The sequence below is a fragment of the Ovis aries genome, chromosome 23 (assembly GCF_016772045.2).
Source record: "Ovis aries strain OAR_USU_Benz2616 breed Rambouillet chromosome 23, ARS-UI_Ramb_v3.0, whole genome shotgun sequence".
NCBI classification, from domain to species: Eukaryota; Metazoa; Chordata; class Mammalia; order Artiodactyla; family Bovidae; genus Ovis; species Ovis aries.
The window spans coordinates 47,836,119-47,857,802 of record NC_056076.1 but is presented as its reverse complement, the minus strand read 5'-3'; the positions used below and the strand labels follow the sequence as shown (position 1 = coordinate 47,857,802).

Below are 21,684 nucleotides of genomic sequence, written 5' to 3'. Positions count from 1 at the left end.
CATAATCATGACTTATCTGGAGTCACATGTTCCATTTTATTGGCTTCCTTCATATAGAAAATATAGAAATCAGCACTAAATGCCCGTGTAAAAGTGAAGCAGTGTATATTTTCTGGGTGAAGGAAGTATTCTGTACATTTTCCATGTTTTACATCATGGTAATTTGAATAACCATGCTTCCATGTTCACATCAATTTTTTGTTTTTCAATTTATGCACAGCACTTGCTCTGAAATTTGGGGACTGAGTACACCAAATACGATAGATCAGTGGGATACAACAGGCCTTTACAGCTTCTCTGAACAAACCAGGTGAATATTCTGCCCTCTATGGAATCCTAGAGATCTTGTGGGAGGGAGGGTGTTTTGGAAGACCTAAAGTGGGTTGCTTAGTATAATTTTGCCTAGGATGTTTCCTTAATGTAAAATAAGGCATGGCATTTAAAATAACTGCTTGCCACTACTAAAAATATATTAAATGTTTCCGCTGACGTGTTGATCAATGAAATTCTAGTTTTGAATCTTCTTTAAATTACTGCATCCCCTAAAGAATAGAAGCTTCAATAACTATATTCTCATTTTAGTGTGAGGGTAGATTATAATCTGTTGTTGGCCTAATTTTTCAGTAGATACATAACCAGTTTTTGCTAAATTTCTTGCTGTCATCTAAATCTCATCTTTATACTAATAAGTACATGGTTATTTACTGAACCCCTTATGTCACAATTAATGGTAGGCTGACTCGTTTTGGTTATTTTTTTTTTAATCACCTTATTCTCTTTTTGAGTATATTGGTATTTGTCCATTTCATCTCATCATTTTCATCACCATCTGCATTTATGTGTGAGCTATAGAAAATATACCTCAGTACTCAAAACAGTCACAACTGGGTAATGAGTCACGTTAGTTTTAGTAAGTTACTTTTACATCATTGTTGGTATTTGTCATTCTTCACACTAGTTCCTTTTTTTGATAGTTCAGTCACCTACAGAAGTAATGCCCTAAGCCTCCCTGAGTAAGAGTTTGAGTCACTAAAGATAGAAGTTGATAACATTTTTCAAGTGTAGCTGTATGAGACTTTAAAAAAACAAAACATTTTTCCTCCAAGCGGCTACCTGTTCATTGATTGACGTTTGAGTCATTTGTGTAGCATGTTTATAAGAAAAATACCCTAGTGCTGCTGCTTACCTTTATATCAGATCCATTAGATAGTACCTTTTCCTTCCTTGTACTCACTAAAACTAACTAAATGTCTGTCATTCCTTTTTTTATGCTCTTAATGTACTAGTTTAGCCCAATTGAGTATGTTTATTTTTTTTAAAGTTCCCATCTTTCTTCTCCCCTTGCTTCCCAACAGGTCTCTAGATGGTCGTCTTCAGGTGTCCCATCGAAAAGGACTGCCTCATGTAATATATTGCCGATTATGGCGCTGGCCTGATCTTCACAGTCATCATGAACTCAAAGCAATTGAAAACTGCGAATATGCTTTTAATCTTAAAAAGGATGAAGTATGTGTAAACCCTTACCACTACCAGAGAGTTGAGACACCAGGTAGGAAAATTAGTTTTTCCCCTCGTTTTAGTTAAATGCTTGAATTTAAGTATATTAGGTACTCTTACACCTAATTGACCCAGGAAACTTTACTATAAAACTCTAATAGTGAAAAGTGAAAGCGTTAGTTGCTCAGCTGTGTCCGACTCTTTGCTTCCCCATGGACTGTAGCTCACCAAGCTTCTCTGTTGGTGGCATTCTCCAGGCAAGAATATTGGAGTGGGTTGTCATTCCCTTTTCTTCCTGACCCAGGGATCAGACCCAGGTCTCCCGCATTGCAGGTGGATTCTTTACCATCTGAGCTACCAGGGGAGCATAAAACTCTCATTAAAGTTGCCTTGAATTCAGTATATTTTTTGGCAGTAATTAAAAATACTAAAAAAATGTTGATTATATATTATGGAAAAATGTATCTTAGAGGGAAAGATATGTTAGTTTCTTGAAATAACATTTCACATCAAAGTACATATCTAGGAAATTCTAATCCTATAGACACACAGTCTGCTTAGAACTGAATAAGTCTCATTACCTGTCTGCTGCATTAACTGTTTTAAGTCATTTCTCTCTTTGGTTTTTTGATGTGTTTTAATGATAACCATTTGTAACTAAGCAGTTTAGTAAAACTCAGAGCAGGACTTAGTTTACTTAGTACTTGAAATTTACTAGAATGCAGCTATATTTAGGGGGGGAAAGCTTGATTTCACAAATTTTTTTGCAACCTTTCCAGTGAGGATTTATGAACTTCTGTGGTCATGTAATACGATCAGGATCACACTTTCCCCAGAAGTACGAGATAAGTCAGAACTTGGAGATTTAGATTGTGGACTTCGTGGTAAATTAAAATCATAATCAGGTTTGTCAGTTTCTCAGTAGCCAAATAAGTTGATCCTAAACTTCAGAAATTAATCGGGCTAATCCTTTTGTGTGTGGAAGCTTTTAATAAAAGGGTCCGCCCTCATCTGCTCTGCCATTAACTTGGATTTCTCCCTCTTTCAGTTTTGCCCCCGGTGTTGGTGCCCCGGCACACTGAGATCCTAACAGAACTGCCCCCCCTGGATGACTATACCCACTCCATTCCAGAAAACACTAACTTCCCAGCAGGAATTGAGCCACAGAGTAATTATATCCCAGGTATTTTTGCCTTCTGAGTCTCCTAAACTGTGAGATAGATACAAATTTTGTTCATAAACATTCATCTATTAATAAATTAATAAGTTATGGTTTGGCTTTTTAAAAATTTTAGTTCTGCAGACATAGCAACATATATGTTGTACTGAAAAATGAGGAAACTTCTATTTTAGTTCTGTTTCATCTGGGACTCAGTAATGCTGAAAAATAAAATGAATTACATGATTCTCAAATTCTGCTCTATTACTTTATATGTCCAGTACAAACTAAAGGTATAAGCATGAGTATTTAGCTGTACATTGGATTTTTTGGTGTTTTAATTTTTTTCTCCGTGTGTAGTATTTATCTATTCCACTTTTATGTTTTATTTATACCACTGAAAATGTGTAAGGAACTTCAAGTTTCAGCTATAGTGAAAAAATTGTCTTAATGTGTCTCATCGTGGAAATAATGCTTGTTCATTGGAGGTAAAGACTTTTTAAAAACAGCTAATTTTAAGGTTAAAAAGTGTTTTCTGACTATCTTAATGCTTTTTTATTTTATTAGTATTTATTCCAAAATAAGATTTAAAGCTGCTTTTATTAGGAAACAAACATTTTGAGGAGTTAGTACAGGGCAGAGAGTTTGTTGTGGAAAATAGGGGCTAGGACAAGTGGAAGCAAGGTGAACACAAGGCATTTTGTAGGGAGAGGAATTTGACTGGAAGTAGTTACATTTGTGAGTAGTGTGTTGGATTGAGGGAGTCCTTAAATCTGATGTAGAATTTAGTATAATTCAGCAATCCTTAGGAAACTGAGGTGTAAGCATTTGCTCTTGTAAGACACCTACCCAGTGATTATGTAGAAAGATGTTAATCAAAATGTTTGACTTTTACCTGTGGAGATATTTGGGCTGATTTTCCATCATCTTTGTTTAAATTTGGGTCTTTTACAAAGTGGAAAATCACGTGTAGATTATACTTAACCTGCTTTTCCGGACAGTGCCTTGGTGTTCACTTTTTATTCCACTGCGAAAGAAATTGTAACATTTCCTCCAAGACACTAGTATTATACCTTTGTTGTCTACTACTTTATATATAAATAATAATGGAGAAAAATGAAAAAGAATAGCATATTTACCAGTTCAGTATTTTTCCGTTTACACCTTTGAGACCTGGTGGTTAAACTGGCAAAGCTTAGCTCTTTTTAATTTTATTTAACTTTTAAAATAGCACATAACTGAATATATTCTTATTTTTATATTCTTTGTTGTTCGAGTATTGCTATGAAGGAATTTATTTTATTCTCATATTAAAAATTGGGGGGCACTGACATTTAAAATGAAAAGTTTGATACTTAAGTTAAAACTTAAAATTAACTTATTGAAGAGAGATTGTCAAGAGTTCATGAAGGAGACCTTTACCCTGCATCACCTAAACTTCTGTTTCCTGCTTGGAATTGTGATTGGTAAAATTGTATAAATTTTTTATTTTACATGAAGCGTATTCAGATATTCAAGTACTTTCTGAATATAAATATTTTGTTCATAAACCATTTTGGAAATGACAGAGTCTTATGTATTTTCAGAAAGTAATTGACCTCAGTTTTGTGTAGCAGCAGTCTTATTTGAATTTAATTTTCTGCCTCAAGCATTCAGGATTTACTGTTTAGAAATCACTCAAGCAATCTACTTTTTAGGTAGAATTCAGGCTAGACCATTCCTGAACTATATTACCATATTTTGCCCTATAGAACCTAGTGTAGTATGTCAGCCTGTTATTACTTTGTAATCCTGAAACCTGTGTGCCTGTGTTGTATGTCTAAGTACCATTTATGATGGCCATTAGTTAAAAAATTCTCTTTGATTACTAATTTCTTTTAAACATACTGATTAAGAACTGAGGCATCTTTGAAGTTATATTCTTGGCTCTTGCCCCAGAAATACACAAATGAGAATGAGCCAGCTATGTAAATAATAGCTAAGACAATGTGCACAGAGAGCTCAGTTGTGTTACAAGTGGGTTTTAAGGATTCACCTATAAGGTTTGGGTCAGAACCTGAATCATAAGCCCTCAGTATCCAATACTATTTTTATAGTGATGTTATGTAACACTATATGTTATTTGGAGTGATTTGTTGGTTATCTATGGTAGCTGGGAGAAAAGGCATTGAGATTAAATTGAAGCTGTACTTGATTTGTTCCAAACTTTTGTAGAAACGCCACCTCCTGGATATATCAGTGAAGATGGAGAAACAAGCGATCAGCAGCTGAACCAAAGCATGGACACAGGTAAAAAAAACTTTCAAAGTTACTCAGTAATTAAATACACAATTTTGTCATGTTTGAAATTCACTGAAATTATTACTAACCCATATATTTAGAAAAGTTGGGACACCTATCAAAAAAAAATGGAATCTTTTATTTTGATTTAATCATATTTGAGCAGTCAGAGAGGGTGACCCTCTTTGTCAGTGAAAGATTAACACGTACTACTCTGCAGAATAATTGTTAAGATTTTCTCTTATTAGAGTTAAATAAAAATCAGGGAACACTCAGATATTTTTCAAGTGTTTTGTGGTTCTGTTGAAAGTTCTAGGGACTTTATAAATAAATGTCTTTGTAATGAAAGACTAATTAACTGAATAACAGGTTTTCAGAGGAACTTGGAAATAAGATATGGGGATCAGCTTTTTAGCGCTCTTCCAACTTAATAGTGCTGATTTATAGTAGATTGCTTACATAAAGTACCTTGTATATTGTACTCGACCTACTTCAGTTTCTAATACTTCACTGTCAACTTTAAACACAATGAAGAAAAAATTTTGACATGTAATAAATGTTACACACATAGAGAAGTTGTTATATAACAGAATGTGTATAACCCATCATAACTAGTAGGTTACCAGTGAAGTAGCTGTGATGTACCTGTAATTGTATATCTTGATCTATTCCATCCTGGTTGTATCTTAAGGATTGGACACCTTAATATCACAACCTGCCAAGTTACAGCATAGCTTTTCTACACAGTGTATACTAAGGCATTCTGTATTTATGATAATCTAAGTGGTTTTCTCGGAGAAGGCAATGGCACCCCACTCCAGTACTCTTGCCTGGAAAATCCCATGGATGGAGGAGCCTGGTGGGCTCCAGTCCATGGGGTCGCTAAGAGTCGGACACGACTGAGCGACTTCCCTTTCACTTTTCACTTTCATGTATTGGAGAAGGAAATGGCAACCGACTCCAGTGTTCTTGCCTGGAGAATCCCAGGGACGGGGGAGCCTGGTGGGCTGCCGTCCATGGAGTCACACAGAGTTGGACACGACTGAAGCGACTTAGCAGCAACAGTAGCAGCAGCAAGTGGTTTTCTAAATGGCAGGGGCTTGGGTGGTTGGCTTTATAATAATTCTGTTGCTTAAATTCTTTCATTATTTTGATTTCCAAGTAAAGAAGCTTCTGCTATAGCTAATCATACTTTATAGCTTTTCAGAATAGTAAATAACAAAGAAAAGTAGATGATGGTCATTTGATATAGCATGTTGTGAATCTTTTTCTTTTTTAATTTTGGCTGAATGACTTATGGGGTTCTTCATTCCCTACCCTCAGCACAGAGCCCTAGCCAGTGGACCTCACAGAACTGTATTCCTAAATCAGACATGTTCCTTTTTGTCCTGTGATGGACAGTTGCTTCTGTGACACTTAGACATGAATACCATAAAAATATACTCTGATGACATCATTAGTCATCAGGGAAAATGCAAATAAAATCATGGCATATCACTTCACACCCTCTAGAATGGCTGTAATAAAAAAGTCCAACTCTTTGTGAACCCATGGACTGCAGCTGCCAGGCTCCTGTGTCCATGAGATTTCCCAGACAAGAATCCTGGAGTGGGTTGCCATTTCCTTCTCCAAGGAATCTTCCTGACCCAGGGATCAAACCCAGGTCTCCTGCATTGCAGGCAGATTCTTTACCACTGAGCCACCAGGGAAGCGCCATAATCAGAAGAATAAGAAGTCTTGATGAAGATTGGAGAGGTTAAGAGTCTTCATACATTGCTAGTGGGAATGTAAAATGGTTCAGTTACCTTGGAAAGATTTGCTGTTCTTCAGAGTTTAATATAGAATAACAATAAGACCCAGCAGTTTCACTCGAGAAAATTGAAAGCATTTCCAAACTAAACTTGCACATAAATGTAAGCATTATTCATAGTAGTCTGAAAGTAGAAATGACCCAGATTGTCTATCAGATGGTTAATGGATAAATTAAATGAGTTATATCCATACTTGGGAATATTATCCAACCACATAAAGGAATGAAATACTGGTGCATGCTACAACATGGGTGAACTTTGAAAGCATTATATTAGGTGAAAGAAGCCAGGCACAAAAGGCCATAAGGATTCCAGTTTGTGCCCGTTGGATCCTATAGGTGAAACATGAGAGGAGCAATAAGATGAATATAATCACTGGTTAGGCACATCCCTGGTGGCTGAGTCAGTAATAAATCCACCTGCAGTGTGGGAGACCTGAGTTCCATCCCTGGGTCTGGAAGATCCCTTAGAGAAGGAAATGGCACCCCATACTAGTTTTCTTGTCTGGAAAATCCCATTGACAGAGGAGCCTGGTGGGCCACAGTCCAGGGACCTCTCTGGAATGGTGGAAGGTTCTAGGTGTGTGCTGTCCACGTGGCCACATGCTGCTAGGAGTACTTGACGTAATTGGTGCAGCCAAGAACCTGTGTTTTTATCTTTATTTGATTTAAACAGTGACATGTGGCTAGAGGTGGTTGTAACCCATCTGATGGCTATCGTGCAGGTGGTGTTTGGGGTCAGAGATCAGCTGTCTGCAGGGCTGCGTCTCCTGGAGCCAACCTAGTCCTGAGCAAGTGCTCAGGGTTGGAGGACCATGGCCATGCCCATGGGTGACCCCACGAGAGAGCACCTCTGAGTATGCACACCTCATCTTAGGACTGTGGGGCAAGGGTGCAGCAGGAACAGGCCTCACTCACTGCCTGACTCTCTGGACCTGTCTCCCCAGCTGCATGGAAATCCATGGTCACCGTGTAGGCCAGAGCTGGGAGGATGGGGAGGCCGCAGGCCAGCCCCTCTCCCCATGTCCCAAGGGCTGCTGATGCCCGGCTGACCATGCGCCCACCTGCTCGCAGCTGTCCTGTGCTTCTCAATGAATGTGATCAAGAACACACACTTTGTGTTTGACCAAGACCAGGTTCACGGATAGCCGTTGTGATGGTGGTAGCCACTGCCTATTGGTGGTGGCCCAGGCCTTCATGAACTTTTGCTCCACATCCAAGCACAAGTTGGGCAAGGACTTGCCCTCCAACAAGCTGGTCTATGCCAAGGACGTCCCTAACTATAAGACTGTAAGAAAACCTTGAACTGTGTGGATCACAACAAACTGATCTCTTATCAGACCACCTTACCTGTCTCCTGAGAAACCTGTATGCAGATCAAGAAGCAACAGTTGGAAACGGACCAGTTCAAAATTGGGAAAGGACTGTGTCAAGGCTGTATATTGTCACTCTTTGTTTAACTTACATACATCATGTGAAAAGCCGGACTGGATGAATCAGAGGCCGGAATTAAGATTGCTGGGAGGAATATCAACAGCCTCAGATATGCAGATGAAACCACTAATGACAGAAAGTGAGGAAGAACTAAAGGGCCTCTTGATAAAGGTGAAAGGGGGGAGTGAAAAAGCTCAGTTAAAACTCAGCTTTCAGAAAATTCAGATTATGGCATGTGGTCCCATCACTTCATGGCATATAGATGGGGAAATAATGGAAACAGACTTTATTTTCTTGGGCTCCAAAATCACTGTGGACAGTGACTGCAGCCATGCGATTAAAAGATGATTGCCTTGGAAGGAAAGCTGTGACAAACCTAGACAGAGTATACAGAGATAGCAGAGACATCTGTAGTCATGTCATACAGACGTGACTATACGACAAAGGTCTGTATAGTCAAAGCTATGGTTTTTCTAGTAGTCATGTACAGATGTGAGAGTTGGACCATAAAGAAGATTGAGCCAAAGAACTGACACTTTCAAACTGTGGTGCTGGAGAAGACGCTTGAGAGTATCTTGAACAGCAAGGAGATCAATCCAGTCAGTCCTAAATGTTATCAACCTTGAATATTCATTGGAAGGACTGCTGCTGAAGCTCTAGTACTTTGGCCACCTGATGGGAAGAGCCAACTCATTGGAAAAGACCCTAATGCTGAGAAAAATTGATGGCAAAAGGAGAATGGGGTGGCAGACAGATGGGATGGTTAGATGTCACCACCGACTCAATGGACATGCCTTTGAGCAAACTCTGGGTGATAATGAAGGACAGGGAAGCCTGGCATGCTGCAGTCCATGGGAGCCCAAAGAGTCGGACATGACTTAGCAACTGAACAACAGTAATCACTAGTTATGGTAATGGATCAAAATCCAGCGGGGGTGGGGGGGTGCAGAATAAGCTGAATCAAAATGAATTCATTGTTTTGGGGCTAGCTTTGAACATAACCTGACATTTCTAATTCTGTTTCAGTGGAGGGAAATGTTACTGTCTTTTTCAAAATGACACTTTTAAAAGTATTTACTGTAAGGACAGTGACAGTGTGAATATTTGAGATGCTAAAAAAAAAAAAGTAGCTTTAATACTAGTCTTCTACCTGCTGTCTATTCTCTTAGCGCAATGACAAGAATTTTCTGACTGCTGCAGGATCCCAATTTAGAACAAAATTGACCTCTCTTTAAACTCTGGTCCATACTTTTCCTGAGGGAAGACATGATTAAATTAATCTTTGAAACCCTTCTGGGATAGAAGGAGTTAATAGTTTTTAAAAGGGTAACCAGAGGGGGCATTCCCTGGTGGTCCAGTGGTTAGGACTCTGTGCTTGCACTTCAGAGGGCACAGGTTTAATCTCTCTTGGGAGAACTAAGATCCTGCAAGCCTCCGGGCCAGAATAAATAAAATTTTTTTTAAAAAAGCCAGTGGACAAAGTCAAGCCTTCATTCTTTAAACCCTGTGGACATTAGGGCTCAGGCTGAATGAACATCATAAGAAATACAGGTTTGGTTTAGTTCTAACCTTCTCTTCTTGGAACCTGGTCATTTGGTGTACCCCTAGATAAGGTTCACGTGCTCTACTCAGAAGACAGGGTCTCTAACCAGATGCATGGCTGCTGGATAGCATGATTGGCCTCTGAACTAGACTACCTGGACTTGAATTGTCCCTCTGCTCTGTGCTAGCTTGATAATGGCATGCAGTTTCCTTATCTGTAAGCTAGGGGTAGTATAGTACCTAACTCATAACTGTGGGACTTCCCCGGTGGTTCAGACGGTAAAGCGTCTGTCTACAATGCTGGAGACCTGGGTTCGATCCCTTCCCTGGAGAAGGAAATGGCAACCCACTCCAGTACTCTTGCCTAGAAAATCCCAAGGATGGAGAAGCTAGGTGCAGGCTACTGTCCATGGGGTCGCAAAGAGCTGGGCACAACTGAGCCACTTCATTTCACATAGGGCTATAACAGTAGCTGCTGCTGCTGCTAAATGGCTTCAGTCGTGTCCGACTCTGTGCGACTCCATAGACAGCAGCCCACCAGGCTCCCCCGTCCCTGGGATTCTGATGTACCTAACTCATAGTAAATACTGTATGAGTGTATTTAGAGAAAATATAAATAAGATGAATCAACAAGAAAGAGAAGAAAGTTGACTGCATGGAGATGAGAAGTAAATTGAGGGAAGTGAGATCTCAGAGCAGGAGCAGTTCATTGTCATGATTAGGATCTTCTCAAAATAGGAAAGTAATTTGCCAGGAAAAGAGAGTCAGGTTTGTGAACTTTAGAGTAATGGTCTTACTGGGTGTGCCATGTCTGCAGTGTTTTATAGCTTTTAGCATAGATGTATAGCTGTTATGAGATGCATGCTTCACTGTTTTAACCTTTTACTGTTACTATAAACTTATTTTTCAATTTTATTTTTCAATTGTTTATTCCTAGAATATAGAGTAAAATTTGATTATTGTCTGTTGATTTTTTTCCCTGAACTTTGCTAAAGTCACTTTTCGTATCTAGTATTCTGTAGATTCCTAAGATTTTCTGAAAACAGTTTTACTTCTTGCTTTCTCATTTTTATGCTTTTTTCTTTTTCTGTCCTGGCTAAGACCTACAGTAAACTGTTGAATAAAAATACTAAGAATGGATATTTTTACATTGTTCTTGATCATAGGGCAAATACATTTAATAATTCCCGAATAAGTGAGATGTTAATTATGGATTTTTAATGGAGTATCAGATTGAGGATGTTTCTTTCTGTTCCTGGTGCTTTGAATGTTTGTAATGAATGGCCGTGAAATTTTGTCCATACTTTTTCTGCATCTCCTGAGAGGATCATGCAGTTTTATTCCTTTTTGAAGTGAGTTTCATAAAGTGATTTTTCTGATAACAAACCAATTTTGACCTTATTTGGTTATAATAAATTGTACTTTAATAAAAGTTTTTATGGGTTTGATTTGATAATTCTTTTAAAGGATTTTCAAGTCTATATTTATAAGAGATTTTGGTCTTTAGTTTTCATATAATGTTTTTCTGTAGCTTCAGTATCAGTAATGGACTCGAAATTGGATGAGATTTTCTACTATTTTCTGAAAAAATTTTGCATAGGATTGTTATTATTTCTTCCTTAACTACTGATAGCTCCTACTAGAGAAACCATCTCTTAAAGGGAAGGGTTTTTTAAATTGAAAGTTGTTTAGATTCTCTATTTTCTGTTTTTTATGTAAGTTTGGTAGCTTGTGTCTTAAAAGATAATTGTTCATTTCATCTGACTGGTAAATTTTATTGCTATAAAGTCATTTCTAATGTTTTGTTATCCCCTTGATGTCTGTAAGATCATGCAAATCTTGATGTACCATATTTTACTTATAATACTGATAATTTATTTTTTTTCTTCTTGATAAGTCTTGCAGGGGCTTTATCAGTTAATATTTTTAAGTATCCAGTTTGGGGCTTCTTAAATTTTTCTATTGTGTTTCTCTTTTTACTACTTGATTTGTTTCTATTCTTCGTTATTTTTTTCTACTTAACTTTGCATTAAATTTGGTCTTTTTAGAGCATTGTGGTTTAAATTTAGATCGTTGATTCTTTTCTATTTTTTTCCCATTGATTCTTTTCTAATGTAAGCTTTTAAAACTGAAAATTGCCTTCCAACCCTTATTTTAGCTTCATACCACAAATTTTAATGTTATTTTTCATTATCATTTGTTGTTATCATTTAAGTATTTTCTAATTCCTTTTTTATTTCTTTGAGCCATGATTTTTTAGAAGTGTAGGGGCTTTCTAGACAGTTTATTGATTTCTAACTTAATTCCATTATGTTTCATATATATCGTGTATGATCTCAGGCCTCTGAAATTGACTGAGAATTATTTTATGCCGCAGTGTGGCATACTTTGATTTACAGTTCCATTTACAGCTGAAAAGAATTTTGTGCAGTTGTAGTGTTACTCTAGATGTCATTTTTGGTTGAGGTCATTGCTGATACTGCTTAAATCTTAACTCTGACTTGTCTCTAAATGTGACTTTGGGTTTATCTCTTTCTCGTTTTAGTCCTGTCAGTTTTTGCTTCATGTATTTTGAGTCTCTTATTAAATGGTACACATTTCGAATTACATCCTTCTGATGAAGTGACTCTTGTTATAGAATGTGTCTCATATAAACATAAGCATCCATCAACGTTGTGTATAAATGATGAACCCAAGCTTTCATTGGTTCAGAGATCTTGCTTGTTTTCATATCTTTATTGCATGTATCAGGGACCCAGATGGGACGTCCACATTCCAACCTCATAGACTATGAACGCTTTCCCTCATTTCTAGTCTGATAGAAGGTGAGGTTTTACTCGGAATTTTCACCTGCCTTCAACAAGTCAGATATGGGAGTTAGAATTGGCAAATGAAGAGGACTGTATCTGTGCTTGAGCTTCTCAGATTCCAGTTGCCTGTGTGTGGCCATTAAATTTTTAGCTGGTTTGTCCTTTGGCAAAAACAGTCCTGTGTGTGCTAACTTGGCAGATACTCCCAGCAATGAAAATGGTTACCACTCCCTACTTAATGTAGGAAGAGCTCATCCCTTTCAGTAAATGACTTACAATTTAAATGAATCTGTAGTTTTGGGGTCACTTTTAGTAAAAATACAATTTTTAAGTGTTTCTGATTCTTATTGTAGGAGTAAGGGTTTTTCCATAAGGGTAACCCTGTACAAGTTACTAATAGAAACAAAAGAAGAGCAACTGTATTCTCATTTTGAACACAGTTCATGCTTATAGAAAACTTGGAAATACATAGAACATAATAAAGAAACATAAAGGAAGTATGTATTTTTTAAACTGGATTTACATAGTTCCTATATCTTATTTTTGCTTAATCTCAAATTTTTACCGTTCTGTGTTAAAAGTTCGACAGTGTTTTACAGATTAAACTTCTGATGCAGCATTTTGAATTATTCAACAAGTGGATATTCATTATGAAAAATTAAAAGCAGGTATTTTAATTCATAAAAAGCAGTACCACAATGAATGTCATAGAAGGATAGATAGAAAGAGACAGAGGAATTTGCACCTAGGATCTCAGATTCTAGAAATTCTGTTCCTGACTACTACACTATTGCACTAGGCTTCCTCTGGCTTGTTTCAGAAGAGATGGAGAAAAATGCCTGCTTTTGCAGTATTTGCTGAGGTAGGACTTGGTTGGTGATCAGGTAGGGATATGGTGGAAGGAGTAAACCAGCATGATGATCAGTTTTTTGAAAGGTTTGTGAATGTGATTGGTCTCTGTATTCAGTAAATGAGTTTTTTTAAAGCATATGTTTAAGCCTTTTTTGGTATAAAAACAAAATCATAGATAATTTTAGTTCTTTGGGACTGTTTTTTGTCATTTGAATTTAAAGATGATAAAATGAAATTATTTTAAGGCCTTTAACTTTTCTGTCTTCCCATATATGCCTTTTGGAAGAATAAGTATTTTTTTATTGGAAAGATAATAATTTATGGTTAGTTTGTATACTGAAACTTAAAGTAAAATATACATTTCTTTGCCATTAATTTTGCTCAAGAAATTCAAACTAATTTTAATATTTCTCAAAAAGTAACAAAATAGATACTAAATATGTAAGTCATATCAAAATGAGTCCCATTTGGAGAGAACTTGAAGTTTTAAAATAATCTGAGCAAGAATTATGCAAGATATAAAACCACAGAAGAAAGGATTGATAAACTTAAGTAAATGACATTCAGAACATTACCGCTCCATACCTTTAGAGTGACCAGAATCTGAATTCTGGCAGGGAAGTGGAGCGGTAGGGACTCTGATTCGTCGCTGAGGGGAATGCAGAGTGAATGGCATGGCCACTCTGAGAGACAGGTTGGCAGCTGCTGACAGGGCTGCACATCCTTAGCGTACAGTCAGCAGTCATGCCCCTCGGGAGTCACCTAAAGTTGAAAGTTTACGTTTCGTACACCCAGAAACTAGCACTTGGATATTTATAGTGGCTTTATTCATTAATTGCCAAAATTTAGAAGCAACTAAGGTGTCCTTCAGTAAGTGAATGAGTAAATGAACTATGGCACATCCAGACAATGTTACTCAGTGCTAAAAAGAAATCTGCCAAATAAAGGCATGAAAATACATGGAACCTTAAATGCATATTACAAATGAACTAAAGGACATACCTGTATGATTCCAGCTGTATGACTTTCTGGGAAAAAACACAGACAGCTATAGAAACAGTAAAAAGATCAGTGATTGCTAGGGATTTAAGGGGAGGGAGGGATTAATACACAAAGATTTTTAGGGCAGTATAAGTATTCAGTATGCTACTACTATAATGGTGAATACATGTCATTGTACATTTGTCAAAATTTATAGAATGTACAGCAGCCAAAGATGAACCCTAATATAAATTATGGACTTTGAGTGATAATGTCTATGTAGGTTCCTCAGTTGTAGTAAATGTACATTGTGATGCGAGACACTGATGACAGGGGAGGTTGTACATTTGTGGGTAAATGGGAAGCCTTGTATATTATTAATGCTCAATTTTACTGTAAAGCTAAAACTGATCTAAAAAATAATATTATTAAAATTTTTTTGATTTTGAAAGATAAAACCAAAAAACTTGGGGGAAATATGTATAAGAAGTCTCATAATTGATTTCTAGATTTAAAACCACAAATCAAGAGGTTAAAGACAGTGCTTAATAGATAAATGGACATAAAGGACATGAGTGCACTATTTATAGCAAAATAAAAATAAATAAAAATTTTAAATGTAGGAGTTGCCCCATTTAAATCTTTCAAATTGTCATATGTCAAAAGGTAGTGACATAGAGTGAAGAAATGCTCATAAACTGTTGGTGGGACTAAACATCCTGGGAGGGTACTTTGGTACTTATAAAAATTTAACCTCACATTCCTTTTGCTCAGCATTTCCTTGTTGAAAAATGTATCCTATAAATATATGCAAACTTGTGTGTACAGGGATTTCTCTAGATGTTTTAGCTTCAAGTAATAGAAACTAGCTTTAAATAGTGAAGTTATTGCTTCTCATAACTGCGAGTCCCAGACTTAAGTAGTAGCATATATATATGAACAACTAACAGATTAATCATAATTTAACCTGGCTCCCTCTTTTTTTTTTTTTTAGTTTCTAAAAACTTCTGCTACCTAATACATTTTTATCTTAATTTAACTTCTAAAAATTTTGTATGTGATTATAACCAACTTTTTGTAATCTTCAGTTCTAACTTTGATCACATACGACTAGACTCAGTCAGAATTAAAAAATCATGACTGCTGGTCATTTCTAATAAGTATTTAATAGAGAGAGTAAGCAGTTAAAAGATGTGAAAAATTGGGCCGTTTCCTCCATTTCTAATAGTGGCTCTGTTTATTTTATCTTAGCTTCAGGAAACAGCAGTGGGTTTTAGTTCATTGTTCTAAATATATTTTGACCTTTCATAGCTGTACCTGTTATGACTTGCCAACAGATTTTTCAAACTGAGGAACAAAAAAAGAACACAAGAACTTTGTTATAGAAGGCTGTTCTGGCTTCTCAAAAATTATCACCTATTCTTTATTTTGTGATTCGTTTGTTTACGTGGGGGCTGCCGTTTTTCCCATGTTGCCTGGTGTTTTCGTTCATGGTCGGGGTGTGGAGTGGGAGGGGCACACCAGGGGGCTTCTGGCCTTACTCTACATCTATGCCATTGCTATAATTTTAAAACTGGGGAGCTGCAGGTCTTGCTTTTTCGGGTAACATTCTCAACATATGTAGAGGATAATGATGAGAAAACAAAGTTATGATTATTTAACAACAGTTTACGGCAAACATCGTTCAAAATTTGCCTGAAATTGAGTGAAGTGACATCTCACTCTTTCTTCTGTCTGTGGTGCTCCTTTTTGTTAACTTTTTGTGTTTGTGCCCCTTCCTTCCTTATTTTCTTGATTAGATTTAACCAGTTTACCTCAAACTGGAAGAAACAAATACTTTTTGTGAGAAAATATAGTTTACCAAAACTGACTCCAGAGAGTAGAGCTGTCTTAACAGTCCTCTTTTGTAGAAGAAATAGAGTAATGTCTTAGAATAAACCCTAGAAAATTATTAACTGTAAGTGATCTCACACAGGAGTTCTACCAAACTATTAAAGCATATGTTATTCCAGTACTACGTAAACTGTTACAGAACACAGAAAAGACGTAAAGCTTCTAGCTTGACTTTATGAGGCAGCATAACATTCATGCTTATAACATAAATCTGCAGATCTTTACTGCTTAAGAATGGTTATTTATGTAAAATTTCTAAATAAAGAATTTTATCTCTCATCCTCAAAGCCAGCATCATACTTAATGGGCATATACTAGAAGTATTTCTTTAAAGTTAAGAGTAAGAAAAGAATTTCCCCTATCACCACTTTTATCAAACTGTCACATACCCCCAAATGATTGATTAATCATGTCACATAGAAGTTTTTAAATTCTGTTTAATCAAAATTGGGCTGAAAAATAAGACAGATGAATAAGTATTTGCATCCCATACCATGAAGGGACTAATTGCTAAAACATAAAGAGCCTTCTGTAAATCAGTGAGAAAAGTGATCAACACCACAATAGAAAATTGAGCAAAAGAAAAGAACAGACTATTTACAGGAAGGAAATAAAATATAAACAAATATCAAGCTGCTGGGTGTCATTTATAAGGGAAATGCAAATTAAAACTATACTTGTTGAGACCTTGTTCTCATTTATCAGCAATAACACATGAGCCTCCCCTCACTATTTTGTGACTGGGAGTGTAAACTGATACAACCTTTGAAGATGACAATTTTGGCAAAATTTATCCAAGTTACAGATGGAGAGTCCTTTGATTTGGCAATTTCCCTTTTAGAGTCTATCCTTCAGATACAATTCAGATTATGCAAAATGTGCAAGATTAGTAACTCACTGGAATCTTGGTTTTTAAAAGCAAAAGATTGAGAATAACCTGAACACCTGTCAACATGGGATCATAATATACCATAGTGTAAGGGGAGGCCTGGCATGCTGCGATTCTTAGGGTAGCAAAGAGTCAGATACGACTGAGCGACTGAACTGAATACAAAAGCAATGTTCAGAATTGTGTTTACCATTTATACATAAAAAGCAGGAGGCACAGAAATATATTTGCCTGTATGGTTTGCAGAATATTTCTGGAAAGGTACACCAAGAACTGGCAACATTGGATGCCTTTCAAGAGGGTAACTTGAAACCAGGACTTTTTTCTCTCTTTTATATATTGAAGTTCCTGAAATTAAACATCCCATTAAGCATTTGAATTCTTGGCAAATTATCTGTGTTATTGTTTATGATTATTAATACAGCTAGATACAATAAATTTTATTATCTGGTCACAGGTTTTGAAAATACTTAACTTTCATAAGCTATTTTAAAATTGAATCCTTTTGTTTCAGGATCTCCAGCAGAATTATCTCCTACTACTCTTTCCCCTGTTAATCATAGTTTGGGTAAGTTGCAAATACTTACAAATACTCTTCCACCTTTTAATTTAAATGTCCTTTCTGGTAATTATTTTCCGTATATAGGAGAAGGAGAGCTCAGTGAGTAACAGGTGATTGTTCAAATTAGTGCTTTTTTAAAAATGACATTGATAATGTGCCTCAATATTACTAAAACACCTTTCTCCTGGCACATAATGAACATAAGAAGTTAATTTTTATTCATGGAAATCATATCCATTATTCATGAGGAATTTTATGTCCTATATGGCTAGACTTTATGGGTATATTTAGTTCCTATTATATTTTGTAATAGTGATATGGGAGATACATACGTGTGATTGCTAATGTGTGTGTATTCGTGTTGATACATGTGCATCTGTATGTTTGTGTGTGTATATGCACCTTGGTCTTCATTTTATACAGTTTCACAATTTCTCTTTAGTTTCTACACGTTGGAATTTATTCTGCAAAATTGTCGTGTTTTTTTCTGTGGTATTCCTTATGCATTTTAATCAAAATTACAGCACTGAAATATATATGGTCCTTGTTTTCCCATGAAATAATGTAGATTCTTTTGCTTTATACTGTGTTTCCACTTGCATCCTTTGTGTCGTATTACTTTTTGTTCCTTGTGTATATGCAGGCTTTCTCTTTTTGTAATTAGGGTAACTCAGTGAGAATCTCATGTTAAAATTGACAAATGTCATGTTTTGTATCCTGTCATGACAGGTTTGGTTTTGTTTTTTAATCCTTGGCTGTTGATGTATTAATCCTTGCTTTAGCTTTGTTCTACTTGATCCTACCCAAAATTAATTGTATAATGCAAATTGACTTATTTTACATGTGGTGCAATTGGGGTAGAATTACTAATAGAACAAGTAATGCACCATAAAGTCTAAAAAAGATGTTTGAAGATTTGGATGACTTAAGGAGATAGGGGAAATTTGAGAAATTGAAAATCTGCTGTGATCTTTGGAATCTGGGGTTCGTGATGTAGATGTTAAGTCTGTTTCCTGGGCTATTGCCAGTATAGGCTGGCATAGAACACGTAAAGATAATGATATTCAATCTATTCTTGGCTTGACATGGCTTGAATTGTTCACACAACATTTCTTTTATGGGTTTGTTTTTCTCTTCTGCCAGACTTGCAGCCAGTTACTTACTCAGAGCCTGCATTTTGGTGTTCAATAGCATATTATGAATTAAACCAGAGGGTTGGAGAGACCTTCCATGCCTCACAGCCCTCACTCACCGTAGACGGCTTCACAGATCCATCAAATTCTGAGAGGTTCTGCCTAGGTTTACTCTCCAACGTAAACAGAAATGCTACGGTAGAAATGACAAGAAGACATATAGGTATGTTTATTTTCCTTGTGTGAAAAACCAATGCCATTCACTCATAACGTGAGCACTGTGTGGTTTACCACATCAAGAGATTGTGTGCAAGAAAGCCGCCTTCTCCCTGTCAGCCTAAGTGCAGTCACGCTGCACAGCTTCACCTCCTTCAGTCGTGATCCTGGTGATCCTTCCTCTCTCTGCGAACTTTTATCTTCAGTTCCTCTTTATTTGGCACCCTCGACACTGGGAAGTCCATCAGTAAATATGTGTTAAAATGCCTTTGCTGAGCCTCTACCAGTCATAAAATTGTCATGTTCAGATTTTAGGGTTGTAATTTTAGCAAATCATGAATTTTTTTCAGTTTGTTTACATCTCCTAGTTTTTTCTCTGCTTCAGTGAATTCATATATTAGATCTGCACACTATTAATCTAAAGCAAGATATCTAAAACAAAAACCACCATTAACTTGTTCAGAAATAATTCAGAGGATCTTAGAATGTGGTGGTCCCAGGTACCCTCTCAGAGAGTTTATGAGGTGAAAGCTGTTTTCGTAATGGTACTAAGATGCCGTTTGCCATTTTCACTCTCTTGTGACTCGACAGTGAAGTATTCCAGAGCTTACAAGGCTTGCGATTTTGCAGGAAGTTAAACATAGACTCTGATGAGAATTCTTCTGTCTTAAGCCAGACATTAAAGTTTGCAAAGATATAAAACTCTTCTCACTAATTTTTTCCTTACTTGGGAAATAACTTTTTATAAACTTGTTTATGTTAATATGTAGTAAGTGTACTATTTTGATTTTCAAATGAATTAATTTTTTTGAATCTTTAGTTTTAACACATAATATGGTAAGTTTGCATATATTTAAGACATGAATAGCAACATTTTGGGTCATTGGGGTTTTTTGTTTGTTTGGTTTTGGTTTTTGACAATGAGGGAAAAAATAGTTTGAGTGCTACTAAAATAACCGAACATAATTCTCATCACCTTAAAGAAACTTCTTTTAATAATAGTGTGCTTCTGTTTTCATTTAATTAACCATTACCTCCTATGAGAAGTAATGCTGATCACTAAAGAGTCAGTGTGATATTACAAAGTGCTAGTGATTTCGGAGATGTTAGTTGGCTCTGTGTGAAATTTCTCAAATATTGCTTGATGTATAGATTTTATATAATCTCATTGAGGTACTCAGATGTCTTGTAGGTGACGAAGGCCTCTGAATATCCACCCTTCTTTAACTAAAATAGTTCTGATTTTTCTATGTTCTCATTAGGGCTCTGCATAGAAATTTAACAGGACTTTAACATTACCATATTTACTTCTAAATAAGTAGGTTTACCCTGCCTTTTCACCCTACCTCATCTGAAGCTTGAGGTCCCCTTCCAAGCTCACAGGTGATTACTACAGGGTCCACTTCCTTGAAGTTGTAGCACTGAGATCCTCATTTCCTACAGACTGTCCCCTAGAGGCTACTCTCAGCAACTAGAGGCCACCTGCATGCCCTGCTCCATCTTCAGTCAGCAGTGACGACTCTGTTCAGTTCTGCTCCCTCACACTTTGAGGCATTCTCGCCAGGACCAGCCCAGCCCCTTTAAGGTTTGTCACCTGATTAAGTCAGGCCCACCGAAGACAGTCTTTGTTTCTTGGGGTCAGCTGATTTAAGAACTGTACATCTGAAAAATTCCTTTAAGCACTACTTAGTGTTTGACTGAATAATTGGGAAGATAAACATACCAGGGACGAGAATGTTGATTTGTCAAATTCTGAAAGAGGTATTTTAAAATCTCCCGATATAATTTTTTCTTACCTCATTCTGCTTTTGTAAGTAGAGATCTGGTTACCACGATAATAAATAGTTTCAAAAGGGGCAGGTGATAATTTTTATTTTTTTTTTCTTAAGCATAGTGAATTCTTTGAAAAGGAAAACTGTGTACCATAATGAAGGCATGTTAATCTAACATTAGTTAATTCCTTCAAATGAATTAAATTGCTTTATTCAAAAATATGATTTGTTTGGAATTCTCTATTTTGCTTACCCACTTTTCTACATTAAGCACTTTTAATGAGCATGTATTATCTTTACGAATCAATAAAATCATTGTTGAAAAAATACTTGGAAAAATATACAATAGTATGTTTCAAAGTTAGATTTCAGAAAAGCATAGCTGTGAGAGAGATCATCAAGATACTTTATACCATTTTACTTTTTCCTCCAAGAATCCTTCAGAAATGATGTTGAAGTAGTAAATATTGTAAAACTAATTCCATGTCTGTTTCGTTTCAGGAAGAGGAGTGCGCTTATATTACATAGGTGGGGAAGTTTTTGCCGAGTGCCTAAGTGATAGTGCAATCTTTGTGCAGAGCCCCAACTGTAATCAGAGATACGGCTGGCACCCTGCAACCGTGTGTAAAATTCCACCAGGTATGGATGCAGCAATGTGAATGAGCCTATCATGTCAACTTGCTGAGTTTTTCTTTGCTATTAATTTTTAGAATCAGGAGATGATTTGCATGCTCATATTCAAATGTCTGTTGGAGAAGGAAATGGCAACCCACTCCAGTATTCTGGCCTGCAAAATCCCATGGACAGAAGAGCCTGGCTGGCTAGGGTCCAAGGGGTTTCACGACTTAGCAACT

General features: G+C 36.5%; 1 protein-coding gene across 4 annotated transcripts in view; it reads left to right on the top strand.

The window, feature by feature from the left end:
• Positions 1–21,684, top strand: part of SMAD2 (SMAD family member 2) — a 95,806-nt gene that overhangs the window by 58,635 nt on the left and 15,487 nt on the right. For 2 of the 4 annotated variants that reach the window (XM_027960885.3, XM_015103722.4), the window contains exons 3-9: positions 221–310; positions 1,356–1,549; positions 2,546–2,680; positions 4,871–4,945; positions 17,662–17,715; positions 18,853–19,065; positions 21,332–21,469. In XM_027960885.3, coding sequence (XP_027816686.1) covers positions 221–310; positions 1,356–1,549; positions 2,546–2,680; positions 4,871–4,945; positions 17,662–17,715; positions 18,853–19,065; positions 21,332–21,469 — 899 coding nt within the window. The remainder of the gene's footprint in view (positions 1–220; positions 311–1,355; positions 1,550–2,545; positions 2,681–4,870; positions 4,946–17,661; positions 17,716–18,852; positions 19,066–21,331; positions 21,470–21,684) is intronic. The other 2 variants (XM_027960887.3, XM_042239470.2) reach the window with 1 other exon arrangement.